The sequence below is a fragment of the Saccopteryx bilineata genome, chromosome 4, assembly GCF_036850765.1.
Source record: "Saccopteryx bilineata isolate mSacBil1 chromosome 4, mSacBil1_pri_phased_curated, whole genome shotgun sequence".
NCBI lineage: Eukaryota > Metazoa > Chordata > Mammalia > Chiroptera > Emballonuridae > Saccopteryx > Saccopteryx bilineata.
In genome coordinates, this window is record NC_089493.1 from 106,061,098 (window position 1) to 106,075,356 (window position 14,259).

General features: G+C 42.0%; 1 protein-coding gene across 4 annotated transcripts in view; it reads left to right on the forward strand.

Annotated features, from left to right (window-relative positions):
* The window catches only part of NPAS3 (neuronal PAS domain protein 3), a 947,754-nt gene that overhangs the window by 922,839 nt on the left and 10,656 nt on the right, over positions 1-14,259 (forward strand). For all 4 annotated transcript variants that reach the window (XM_066277694.1, XM_066277693.1, XM_066277691.1 and 1 more), the window contains one exon: positions 742-848. In XM_066277694.1, the coding sequence (XP_066133791.1) occupies positions 742-848 (107 nt within the window). The remainder of the gene's footprint in view (positions 1-741; positions 849-14,259) is intronic.

A 14,259-nucleotide genomic window follows, 5' to 3' on the forward strand; every position in this document is an offset into this window, starting at 1 on the left:
GTTCTGTTTTCCTGGGCTCCTGCCTGAGGACACTGACGTCTGATAGTCGGTGACAGAGGCACACACACATCATGTCGAGCATGGGTCTAGACAAGCTGCTGAAATGGTTTAAAAGTTTCTGTGTGGAATCTACCACAAAGTACCAGTTAAAAGGGCCAGGAGTGGATGCTGGGCTCCCAAATGAAAGACTAAAAAAGATAATACCCCCAGGCATCTGTATGTCTCGGCATTTAAATTATATCTCTTGAAATGCCAATTTGGACTTTGTGCCAAGAAGCCGTTGAAGCCCTTTTTCATGAAAATACCCAAAAGAAGACCAATCTGTTTAAATGAAAGGTGTCTCTAATCACTTAGTATAAATATAACATATTTTTATTTTATTATGTAACCTTGAATTATCTTGGCCTCTAATGAGGATCTTGCATTGTTCCTGATTCTCAATAATTCCATGGAATTATGTCGCCTAAATGTGTATTCAGATGCAAAAAAAAAAAAAAAAGAAAAGAAAATCCTATCTAATTATTCAAACACAATTGCTTGATCCAGCACATTTTCTACTTTTGAAAAAAGTCTGTTGTTCATTAAAGAAATAATCTTTACATATAAAGGGTTTTCCCTCAAAGTGCCAAGTCCTCCTGGGTTCTCTGGGGTAATGTAATTGCCAGTAGATTTGTTTCTAAGTCTCTGACAGTTTCTGTATTTTCTCCCCTTCTGAATCCCAGTCTGATCTTCTTGTTGTAGGATCAGTGATTATATGGATCTGACCCCTGTGGACATTGTGGGGAAGAGATGCTACCACTTCATCCACGCCGAGGACGTCGAGGGCATCAGGCACAGTCACTTGGACTGTAAGTACCTCCCATGTGCAGGCACAAGCAGGCGGGTTTTGTCTCTCTCTGATGCCTGTTTGGTTTCAATGCTGATTTCTCTCTTCATGTCTCCTGTGTACATTTGAGGTGACTGTCAGCATGCAGTGAGAAAAAGTGAGACATAAATCACTTCAACTTGTGATGGAATTAGATAGAAAGTTGGACCTCAGGCCCAGAGAAACTGCTGGATCTTTAGATGCTCACCCAGGAGTTTGAGGTCCTTTGTGCTCTCTCTCCCATGAAGTGATGGTAGAACCTTTGTCTTAAGTGCTTTCTTGACCCTTTCATTTTCCAGGGAGGAACTTCCACTCTGAAATTTGTGGTCTCAGTTTCCAAATATACATGGGAGAAGACGAGTTCAAACAGGCCAGAGCCTATAAAATTCCTACTTGACTAGCCACGAAGCAGGGGTGAGGGGGAAGCCCTGGAGCAGGCACAGAGCACTTGGTATGGACTCGGGGGCTCCCAAAGGTGGTCTCTTCTCGCGGTATTTCTGGAAAGAGGGTTATTTGGTGGAGTAGGCATCTCCGTCTCTGGGGCCCTGGGAGAAGGATCCTAATCTCAGCTCTTGGAATCTGGTTTCCAGCTCCTGACCTGCACACTGACCTCCAGGCTACCATTTGTGACATTTAAGCAAAGCAGGACCAGCAGATTTGTGGCTGGGCCAAGTAGTACTCTGCACACCAGTGCCCTCGTGTTTTCCCTCATCGGACTCAGCTGGGCTGTGCATTCTGTACATGGAAGGGGTCTGACAGTCCCTTAAGGTGACCTGGTAGACCTCTTAGAAAGGAACTGTATTCTTCCAACCAGAAGTCCTCTTTATGATCATTCTATAGACTTGTCCTAAAAGAGGAGGGCCCTACCAGCTTCCTTTCTAGAAGGTTCTGAGCCCAGTTCTGAACTCTGGTTTTAAATGCATGCAAGGTGCCCACAAATAAGATGGTAGATTTTGGCCCTGGCCGGTTGGCTCAGTGGTAGAGCGTCGGCCTGGCATGCAGGAGTTCCGGGTTCGATTCCCAGCCAGGGCACACAGGAGAAGCGCCCATCTGCTTCTCCACCCCTCCCCCTCTCCTTCCTCTCTGTCTCTCTCTTCCCCTCCCGCAGCTGACGCTCCATTGGAGCAAAAAGATGGCCCGGGCACTGGGGATGGCTCCTTGGCCTCTGCCCCAGGCGCTAGAGTGGCTCTGGTCGCGACAGAGCGACGCCCTGGAGGGGCAGAGCATCGCCCCCTGGTGGGCAGAGCATCGCCCCCTGGTGGTCGTGCCGGGTAGATGCGGTGGGGCGCATGCGGGAGTCTGTCTGACTGTCTCTCCCCGTTTCCAGCTTCAGAAAAAAATAAAAAATAAAAAATAAATAAATAAAAAGATGGTAGATTTTTTTTAATTAATTGATTTTTTATTTTAGAGAGAGATGGTAGGAGAGTGTTTTAGAGAGAGATGGTAGGAGGGGGAGAGAGACACACAGACAGAAGCATTCACTTGTTGTTCCACTTAGCTGTAAATTCATTGGTCGCTTCCCCTTATGTGCCCTGACCAGGGACCAAACCCGCAACCCTGGTGTTTCTGGACGACACTCTAGCTGACTGAGCTACTCAGCCAGGGTTAAGATGGTACATCTTAAAGTTGAAGTTCTGTTTTAGTGAGCAGCAGGTGGCCTTTGTATTTTCTTCCTCTCCTCTTTCTCACCGTGGTTGAGGAGAGCTGTTCAGACCTCTCCTCTCCTTTGCAGTTGTTTGCTTATTTCAAACTCAGATCTTTAAAAGGATAATGGAGGGACAGGGACAGTAAATTAGCCAAAGTCTCTGAGTAGGAGCATCTTGTACTGTACTTTTGATCCTGCATTAGCAACAATGACCTGGGACCAAGTTCAGTATCAAATCTGTGTACACCATGTCTCTGGGAAAAGCCTGCCCACAAGCCTTCGCTCCAGGCTCTCTCTCAGAAGAGTGCGTACCTTGTGCCTTGCTTTCACACACCAGGGGTTTAGGGGACACACGTGTGCTGTTAATGAATAGGTACTGTGTATTTCAGAAGCAGATGGCTCTTCAATAATATGGGGGGGGGCAGGAGTGATGCTTTTTCCTGAAAGGAAATACTGGTTTTATTGTAGCTGGGAATTTAGAGAAAATGAGGAAAAATCAGAATCTTTAGAAGATATAGATATATTTTTGGACGGATATATACCAGAGAACCAGACTTTAAAAATGAATACATTGTTTTTAGGATACTGTCACAGTATACATGTGTGTGGGAGGAAAGGGGTTCTTTTTCATTTGGGAACCTTAATTGAAGTCTAAATTCAGAAACCTGACACTGACAAAAAGAACTTTGTCATCCTCAGTTATTATTTGAAAAACATAATGCTTTCTCTCTGGGATTTGATTTACAACCTGGAGACACACAATTCCGTGGATACAGTGAGCTAGGGCAATTCATTCCTTCCCATAAAGCAAAGGTCTCCAATAGAATGTGTTTGATGCCATTCTTTCCAATCTACTTTTATCTCATTTTCAGTAACCAAATCATTTGAGAGTGGTAGAAATAAACAACTCTACCATTCACTATTGTGCTGGTCTCCTAATTTTTCTGGTATCTTGCCAACTAATAAACAGGAAAGGTATGGTTTCAAATTCTGTGATTTTTTTCATTACTTGATATTGACACACTGGCTATTGCTTTATGGTTTAGCCTACTAACAATGATTGAGTTCACTTTCAACTCATACACATGACTTCTAATTTTAAGTTCTTTTAACAACCTTAAACACATGAAAAACAAACAGAATGAGCTGATAATTCTGCACAGTAAAATACACTTCACATATTTAGCTATCACGCTGAGGAATAACTCCACAATGTCAAGTAGCACACAATTAGTAAAACTGTAGGGAGAGAAAAAGGAGTGTTTTGATCCTGAAAAATTTTGATCCTAATCAGATTGAAATTTCAGTGTTCTTGTAGTGCCTAATATCTTCAATCACACACACACACACACACACACACACACACACACACACACACATCAAACTGATGCCAATGTAAGGTTTTGTATTCTGTGACCAAAATAAAATGCTAAAATATACAAATGCATTTCGCTTCGTACAATAAACATTAGCGTCATTATAAAGTGAGATTGAGTCTAAAATTGTATGATGGAATGTCCCATGTTTACCTAATTCTCTAACGAAAGCCAGCCCCGTAATAAAATGACAGAGCATGTAATAAGTCTTGGATGTGTAAACATTGGGAGAAAAGGCAAAAAGCCAGCACAGCATCTCGCTGTCCAAAGCCCTAGGCTATTACTGAAGGATGCCTCAACTGTGCCTTCTTGGCAGGAGAAGGTCATGGTGACACAGAATCAGCTCAAGAATAAGATAGAATGCTAAAACAAAGGGATGGTTAAAAAATAAACCACATTAACTATTTAGCTTTTCTTCCTAGAGCTATTGGCACAGTTCCTGGCTCTGTCCACGAAAGATAGTTTTTAGTTATCTGATAATATTTCTGATACTTTGATGTCTGTCTTGTGCTCCAGTTTATGGATAAAACTTAAAAAAAAAAAAGTCAATAAATTTTGATAATCCAAAATGTTATCTCTATCACTTCTATCTTTTTCCCTAGCATAGGCATCTGCAAATCCTTAGGCAAACTTGTCTCCAGGACAAGAAAAGGAAAAGGAAATTTCAGCTCCACCAGCATTTGACAACTTGAATAAATTACACCAAGAACTTTGGACCATCTACTCTCCCATTAGGTTAGCATGCAACGTCTGAGATAGTTCACTGGGTTTCAACATAAATAGTCATAAAAATCACATCACCTATACCAACATCATGAGTTAGTGAAATTACACTGGTTTCTAAAACCAAGGGGGTTTTAGGTCCTCTTTCTTCACACTGTGATTTTTTTTTTCTTTTTATAACTTCACTGAAGTCACAGATGGCAATCTCATGGACACTTCAGGCCAAGTTGATCAGATTCACTTGTCAGGGTTTGAATTTGAAACCATTCATAATAGCGATTATTTGAGCATCTTTGCCTGCCGCCCTCAAGGTCTCCATTGCTCAGGAGGTCTTGGCCTCGAGATGACTAGTCATATCACCCTAGAGTTGCCATCACAGTGACCTAGAGCATCTGTATTATTCTTGAATATGAATGGAGTAGCACAACCATCTACTACTCTCCCCTCTACTGTAGCCAGAAAAACAGAGGGCAAACCGCAGATGCTAACCCGGACAGAGAAACATACTCTCCATTTCTCTTGAGTCCCGTTTAATCCAGCCTTTTGTCTGCAGAAGATGCTGAATTTGTGTTGAGACACCCCTAGGGTTCTTCCCTGGTCAAATCAGCAGTAACTCTCTAAAACCTGAAGAGAGTGGCCTGAGGGCAAACTTCCTTTCCCTTTACAATGTGTGTGCCACCAGCAAGGCTCAAGGCTCTGGAGCTGTGGGACTTCAGAGAAAAGAATCCAGAGAGTAGACCTTGGTGGCTGTTTTCCCTTCCTAGAACCATGCAGGATGAGGAAAGTCCGGAAGGGTTGTTTCAGAAAGAGAGGGGCTAACATCATGTAGAGTTAAAAAGCATGGTCTGCCCAGTACACTTGGAGGGTGTTAAAAAAATACGGTAGCCTACGTGTTTATTTCTTAATTACTAAATTCTATACCTCCTAACAAAACGAACACACAGCTACCTGGCATAATGCATTCCATGCTGTTTTGCATCAATAACCCCTACACTTTCCTCCCGAAGGCGTCTCATCGCCAATGCAAGCGGACTGCTTAATGCAGGACTAATTAGTATATCCCCTTCCAGTCTGCAGGCCCTCCATTGTAATTCCTTCCCAGCTCATTTTTTTTCCACAACGGAGCATCAATCAAAGTAAGTGCCCTGCCTGCCTAGGAAACACAAGATGTCCTCCATGCATTTGTCATCTGCCACACAAACAAAGGGGGAATTTAATTGTTGATTTGGGGATGCTGCCATTGCACTCAGTAAAGGAAGCTGGGGTGAAGGGAGAAGGGAAGGTATCGGGTTTGATGGGCGGGGTAAATGCGAGAGAGCACGGGACTCTCCTGCTGTCGGATCTTAGCCTTTTTTAGGGCTGAATCTTCAGGGGTTTAGCTGCAACTTAATCATTGGCTGGACTTTTCCCCCCAAAGCAAATGATTTTTCCTCTTTTTCTATATGAATATGAAAATTCCCATGGAAGGAAATGCATGTAATAGTGGCCACGCCTGACTTTTTTCAAAAGCCAAGTCAGCCCATATTATGTGCCTGTCCACAAACTAAAAGGCTATCAAAAGACAAAAAATGCAGGAGTGAATTAGTATCATTAATTTATGTCTTTTCTCAGGGAGTGGGGGAGAGGGGATAGGAGAGGTGGTAAGTGAGGTTGCAAATGCTGATTTTGGCTTTTCAAATCCAAGTACAGGCAAATACAGAGAACAGAGACCAGAAAGGGCCTAACCACCACAAGTGCCCCTGCTGCAGAGAGAGCATTAGCGCAATGCAGAATTTCAGGCCTGCGCCCAGGCTTGCTGAACCTGGATGTGCAGTTCTCAAGTGTTAAAGCTTAAGGAGGCCTGACTACACTAGTATTTAGAAGGCATTGTTTTACATGGAGTAAAAGTAAATATAAATCAGCTAAGAATTTAAGGACTTCATTTTCCAATTGGATAAATTTACTAATAGTAGTAAAATATGAGTAGTGAACTGGTTCTCAGGGCATCTCAATCAGTGACTCAAATGAAATGAGTAAGTGAGTACTTGCTAAAGAGATGAACTTCTTTGCAAAGATGTAGAGTTTTGAATATCAGTGGAGAGAGTTGAGTGTAAATATACTGCTCACAAAAATTAGGGGATATTTCAAAATGACTATGAGGCGATAAAAAAAAGCATTTGATATTTTTCTTAAACAAGAACATCAGAAAAGCAAATGATAAGTCAAAGAAAGCTGTTTGATTACGCAAATGAGATGCAAAACCAACTTTTATTTCATTGGTGAAAATGCACTGTACAAACGCCTGAAGGTGCTGGAGTATCTGCACGTTCCCTGATCCCCTAGTTTTTGTGAGCAGTGTAGTAATAATAGTCAACTTAAAATTAAAAGGCCTTCAGTTTTTTTCCCCAGGTTAATATGTTCATGTGTACTTGACTGCATGCATGAATGTTCCTGTTCCATTTTCCTATTCAAGTTCATCTAACATTTGTGAGTATTTACCATAGACAAAGCTTTATGGCATTGCTGTAAGGTTCCAAAAATAACTAGTGTATAGTCTCTACCTTCAAGAAGCTTGCACACTAATAGAAAAGATAGCATGAAAACAGCCAATTTTGAAAAGGTGGCAAAAAATGAGGACTATTAAGATATACAAACAAAACACTAAACCCCAGAGGTGGGGGCACCCAGAGAAGAGGGGGGAGCCCCGCAGGAGGCCTTTTCCCTGGACCTTGAAACAGGTGGCAGGGAGCCACAACAGCAGGAGATATGAGGGCGAGAGAGGGTTAAGGGCAGGCTTAGAAGAGCTTATGGAAGGGCACAACATACAACCAATCATACAAAATCTTCTCTCTCAGAGAGTTCGCCAGAACTTCAATTTAACTGATATATCCCAATACAGTTCCAACATGGATTCTTGAGTTTTTTTCTTATTACTATTTCAATCAGCTGATTTCATTATTTTAAAAAGAAACACCTGGCACATGATTTGGGTCTGCAATTGCCCTGTGTCAGCCATATGTGGCCGGCATATTTAACAAATCTCCTCCTTCAGTAAAACTCTTCAAAATTCAAAATAAAATAAAATAAAAATAAACACCTGATATTTGAGAGAAAATAACCAATTGCTCTTATAAAGCATGGTCAGGAAAAAAAAAGTACTTCTAAATCATCCATTTTAACCTAAAAACAATTAATTTAAAATCAATTCCATTAGTTCTTATAATGGCCCCTTGTTCTTTATCTTGCATAAACTACATATTTAAAAAATTTTAAAAATATGTTCCTTAAAATATTGATTTAGGCCTGACCTGTGGAGGCGCAGTGGGATAAAGCGTCGACCTGGAACACTGAGGTTGCTGGTTCGAAACCCTGGGCTTACCTGGTCAAGGCACACATGGGAATTGATGCTTCCTGCTCCTCCCCCATCTCTCTCTCTCTCTCTCTCTCTCTCTCTCTCTCTCTCTCTCTCTTTCTCCCCCTCTCCCCTATCTCTAAAAATCAATTAAAAAATATTGATTTAATGACATCCTCAAACTTATTTTTTACACAAATGAACAGCAAATGATTTAATTTGTGCATTCCCCCCCCCATAAATATAGGGTTAATTAACAGTCAGGTTATTTGAACTCTTTTCTGAACTTTTATATCCTCCCTGGTTTCCTGGAATTTTCAGTGGGGCACGTCAGCTGAAATGCATCTACCTTGCTCGTTTCTGTGGCCTGTGCCTCGCTGCTTTCATGGTTCTTAAAGATGTTTAGTGGACTTCATGGAGTGACCATACCCAGAAACACAGGGTCCCTGAGAGTAGGAGATATATCTGAGTATACGGTACACCTCACCCCTTTTGCCTTTTTGGAGGGTTGTCCTTGCACTCAGACGAAACCTCCCCAAGACTCCATCACTCTTTCACTGTAAAGGGAAGAGAAGGATTCACGTAGGCCAGACCCCCTGTGCTTTCCCAGACCTACATACCACTTCCTGTCATGGTCATCACTGTCACAAATGTATTAGTGACAATAACTGATAAAAATCTGTCTCCTATTCAAAGTCAATCTTTAGTTTCAAAACGAAGGAAACTTCTCCCATAACCTCCCACAGTAGAAAGATTTCCCTTTGCTTCTCTCTGCCCAAGTGTCTCATTCTTTTCCAAACTTACAGCAACCACCAGCATGAGGAATGGAGTCACTGCGACGAAATGAGACTCCCAAAGGAAGGTGGGCCCATGGCAGGCGCCTGGCCCAGAGTAGGCACTCAGAAACTATACTTAGTGGAGGGGTGAATAAATCCGCCATTTCCCTCACTTCCTAGCCGTAACTCTTTCTTAATTCCATCCTGAAGGGTTCACTGCTTCTCCTTTGTATAGTAAATCCCTGAAGAAGAAGGAAAAAGAAAAGAAAAGAAAAGAAAAACACCCCAAACTCTGTGGGGCTAAAAACTGTCCTTAACTCCTTCAGGCAGAGAAGGGCAGGAATGCGTGGTATTGAAGCTCACTAGCTGGACTGCAAACAGCTTGAAAAAATATCTTAGATCTCAGATGTCACTCCTGCCAACAATTACTTTGATTCTTCCTGTCCTAGAATGTGATATCATCAATGTTTGAAAGCTTTGGTCTCCAATTCAGCACATTATCATGAAGAAAAGGGGAATTTATTTTTTAAACTTAACAAATTGACATGTTCTAAGTCAATGAAAAGTTTTCTGCATGATTCAATATAAACAGTTAATAAAAATCTATCAATTGGCTGGGGTATAGGAAGAAACCTCTTCTGAGGTTATAAATCACACAGATAGCAGTTCAGGCAGGGCCTGTCATTAGTGTGTTGGGCGAAAATCCATACAAGAGGCACAGTTGTTCACAGAACATCCATGGGTCTCTGTCCTTGAGCTCGTAACTCAACTTAAGTATCAAATATCATTAAACTTTACCAAATATTGCTCAGCACAGAGATTTGCAAAAACAGGGAAAAAAAACACACAATTTGTGAATGCCTGCTAATTTAAGACATCTAGCTCACTAATTGCAAAATCTATAGAAAAGCCTGCACAGCATCAAAGCCTTGGTTGATCCTATGAGCAATTCTAAATGAAAAACTGTCTCCACTGCAAGTAAATAAAACACTTAATGCACAGTTTCTGGCTCTAATGCTGTTTCTCCTGTGGGTTTTGAAAATGACCTTCCTGAGAACATCAAGGACTATCACTTTTTAGATAAAGAAACTTGTTCTTGTTTTAAGTCTCCGTCAGGTTCATTCCCCTATAAGCCCACAGTTTTCAAAAGCAGAGGAAAAAGTAATCCAGAATTATAAAAAAAAAAAAGTCCTGTTTCCAGAATGAAGTTCCCTGTCAGCCTGCCTTGGGCCTTAGGTGGAAGAGCAGAGATTAAAGAGTCAGTATTCTTTTTCATGTTTCATCTGCCAGTTTTGTGAATTTAGAAAGAGAACCAGTGGCTACAGCTAAGCACCCAACTGTGGTACTAAGTAGAAAGTGTGATTCACATGCACACGCACACGCGCGCGCGCACACACACACACACTCCACGTTAGTGAATTCAACAATAATTTTTGAGTTTCGAGCACAAGGCGTCCACTCTCCATTCTCTGCAGCCACTGATGAAGGTGCCTGAAGGAGGGGCGGAGGGGGGGGCGCTGCAGATGCGTCCTCCTATCGCAGTGATGATAATGAAGCTCTTTGTTCAGCTGTGTGAATGTGAAGTGGGAACCCTCCGATGAGCTCACCATTTCCTATTTATTCTATACTTACCTGAATACACCAAGTATCGCAGCTTTTTAATGCCTATGCAAGCCACTAAAATGTCCTTTTGTGAGACACTTTGGTAAAAGGCCGCTTTTGATATGTGTTCTTCATCTCCTCTTCAAACTGAATTAGACTGCTTCCTTCTTTTTTAAGGCACAAGTAACTCACTATTTAGAGTCTTTGGCTTTGGTTTTGTAGAACAGCCCAACAGGAAGAAACCATGTTCTCTTTTATTCTCCATATTTCTGGAGGCAAACTTGGACTGATTTGTTTTGATTTACTAACAGAATTATGTTCCTGCCACAGACACAGGCTTTCTTTATGTCCTTTCAGTCATCAGTCTATCTGTGTGGACAGAGTTTTCCCAAAGAAAACTGAAATGCCTCTGTTGATGGCTGTGCAGAGCCATGGTCATGTGCTTCGGCAAAAGAAGTCAGCAGACTTGGGGGCAGCTGTAACTCTCCACGAGCAGCAAATTTCTTGCATTCTGACCAGTAAGCTCAAACCAGGAGACCCGATGACATTTACAAAAGATATTCAATAAAACTGAGCATCCAGTCCTTGGGGAGGGGAATGGGGAGCTGTTTATTTGACATAAAAACTTACGTGACCACTCACACGTTCTATTTCATGAGCTCTCTGCAATTTCCTTTTGAGTTAACTGTATTTGCCACCCCCTTCACATTTAAGGGTGAAGGGTGTTGTGACACTAATAGCCAAAAATTGTCAAATGAGCAGGGCTACAACAGTTCAACCAGGAGGTAAGGCTCTTTTTAGTGCATTCTTCCCACAATGGAGCCACCTTTGTCCTCTGAAGAGCACAGTTTGTAACTCAGAAGCATCTTTTGTTTGGCAGGTGGGGTGGTACTGATGACAGTGTCATGGTTTTCCTCAGAGCCATGGAAGTCAAGTCCTGGTGTGGGACAGGGACATTGAGTTATACATGGGACCCTTTGGGATTGTAAGTGAACCTGGGAAGACAGTACTCACCCCCACACTATGTTTGTGTTTACCCTAGAAAATCAAAGAAAAGGCCATTGAAATGTTTGGGGATCTTTAAATAAAAACAAATTCCTATAGCACAACTTTAAAGGCACAACTCTACAGATGTTATGATGTGAACAGTGAAGTCAATGAGGGACACACAGGCTGTGCTACCAAGAATTTTGGAAAGCAAAAGTAAACTCTGGCATAAATCAAAAAGCGCCAAGTTAGTGTGTGAGCACGTCCTGTTATAAGACTAAAACCCTGACCCACATATATATTTCCTCTCGCTCTCTGCATCCTCCCTAAATAGTCTGAGCACATTGTTAATGAAATTACTCTTGGGCTCATTGGTTTGATGAGTATCTATTTCTTTTCAATTTTTAAAGGGACTTTCATAATAAGTGAGGTACATAATGCCTATTTGTTCTCCCCTCAAAAAGGATTTTATGAACTCAACTGACAGACATCCTCTCACTTCTATCTCAGGCTAAAACTCAAAAATAAAAACAATAGCCACTGCAGTAAAAGGAATCAAAAGAGGTTTTGTGTTTTTCAAGTTGTTTAAAAATCTCTTTCAAACTAGCACCAAGGTGGCTTTCCTTCTTGAGCTGATTAGGACCACATGAACTCAGGAGAAGCTGTCAGTCCCGCCTCTGGCACAGCTGGATGAGCTGGCTGATTTGCCAGTATGATTTTTTTTTTAAAGGAAGAAAGAAGCTTCATCCCAAAGTCATAAATTTATATTCTGGAGCCTCAAGAAAAAAAATTATTCCTTGTTCATTTTAGAAGAAACAGAATTTCATTATGATCTCTTTTATGGGCTCTCCTGAAAGGCAGAAGCAACTGGGCGACATTCTGGTCATCAGTTTATGCCACAGGGGGCTCTGGCTCAGGGCCTCATCCCCAGCTGTGTAGATTCCCACTGACCCAGGGGTCTCATTCAGGAAACACCAATCCTTAGGAAATAGTCATAATCTAAGACCATGCTATAGTGTTGACCTTTTAAGAATTCTGTTTGTCAGGCTGGCCTGGGGCAAATTAATGGATTAGTTCAAACTTCTCTTCAGTTGTCCAAGGATAGGCTTCCAGATGCGCTTTGCGGCATCCACCAGGGTGAGTTGAGGCATTTGTGTAGCTCCTGACTCCTCAAGGAGCCCAGAGGGTTCCCATCCCATGTCAGTCCTCTCACAACCACTTCCTTGCATCAAAATGTGCCTGGTCTGACTCTTCCAGTAGGCCTCCTCCCTTGGCTCGCTGGCCCTCAGCCTGCAGGATGAAGAACGGAGTATTCACGGGGCCTACTAAATTTCTATTTATCTTTTCAGGAAACACAGATGCACTTAAACAGACCAAGAGTCATGCTGCCTTACTCAAAAAGATGACACCATAATTTCAGTCTTTGAACAAATAAGCCTTTCCTCCCCTATCATAGCATACTGTGGGTCCCACTAGGCAGGCTGATGTTTTGCTGACAGTGCCTTTCAGAATCGAGATTTTCCTTCTTTCCTTGTGTGTTTGATTATCCTTAAATACGAGGAAGTATTAAAAAAGAGGGGGTGATCTTTATGTTGACTCTGCACATCCTAAATTGGACTATAATTCCTTTCTTGCTTTGATGCTTTCTATGCACTGTATTCTGAGAATATATATGGATTTTAAATTTGCCTGCTTTGGGTCAGAAATCCAGAATTGCTAGCATCTCAGGGGCCTACTACCTCAGTGTTTCCTTCATGTGTGTCATAAAAGGGATTTCATAGCCTCTTTGCCTTTGTTAAATACTAGAACCCTTTGAAATTATTCCTTGTTCCAGAAACACAGCTATAGAATTATGCACCAGTCGCTGGTTGGAGTCTACCAGTTTTCTCTGTGAAAACAGTGGGCAGAATTTCACACGCCACCGTTTCTCTGACAATAGTTGACCAGGTTGGGAGGATCTGAATGAAAGCATGTCTTGTTGCACACAGTGATGGTTTGACAGAGAGCTGACTGGCAGAGTTGGCATTTTACCGCTTTTGGCTTCACCACACCGTCTTGTAGCCTGGGAAGCCATGCATGCAGAGCGGCAGGACGTGCAATCACTTACACAAGGAGAGTACAATGCTACCTGTGGAGCCTCTGCACCAAGAGAAGAAGATAGTTCTGGGCCTTAAAAATACCCTTAATTGTTGAATAGTTGCAGAATACAGCTGCCACAACTTGACACTCGTCAAAGCAAGGATTTTTCAAGCAACTGTTAAAACATCATTATTCAATTTTACAACCATCCATTCAGTGTGCTGTGAGAAAAAGGGAGGAATGGGGAAAAGGTATTCAAGTGTATATGTTTATTGATATAACATGTGGAGGTTTCTCTTTTTTTTTACTTTTAGGGCCAGGAAGAGTGGCTCAGACACCATGGGAAGAGCTTCAAAAGCCCTAAACACAGCTCTTTTCCAAAGTGACTTCCCTTTACTCATCCACCTCCCCCCATACAAAAAAAAATCAAAATGTACTTCATGAAACTATTGTATATGAAGCACTTATTAGCCGTAATTAAATGGACAATATGAATTTACTACGTCTTTAGGACTCTGGCTTGTTCTGGTTTAGAGCAAGATGATTAATGCAAATACATATTACTTGAGATAACCATTTAGCAGCTAATTTAGCCAAATTTATTACAGCAGTTAGAGCTTTTTCATTTTAGCAGACGGAGACACAAGGACATGCCAAAAGTGGGAGATGTGGACGAGTGCACACTGCCCTCTAGTGGCGAGCCAGCTGGCGCGCTTCTGGGGGTGTGCAGTTTCGGCTGCCATGCCTATCCAAGCAATAGCAGAACGTTTTGCACATTTCCGGCATCTTTTTAAACCATTCCCATCCATAGCACTTTATTTCAGGGATGATTTACTGCACTTCCCCCTTTTACTAGCTCAGGAGTACCCAGATTC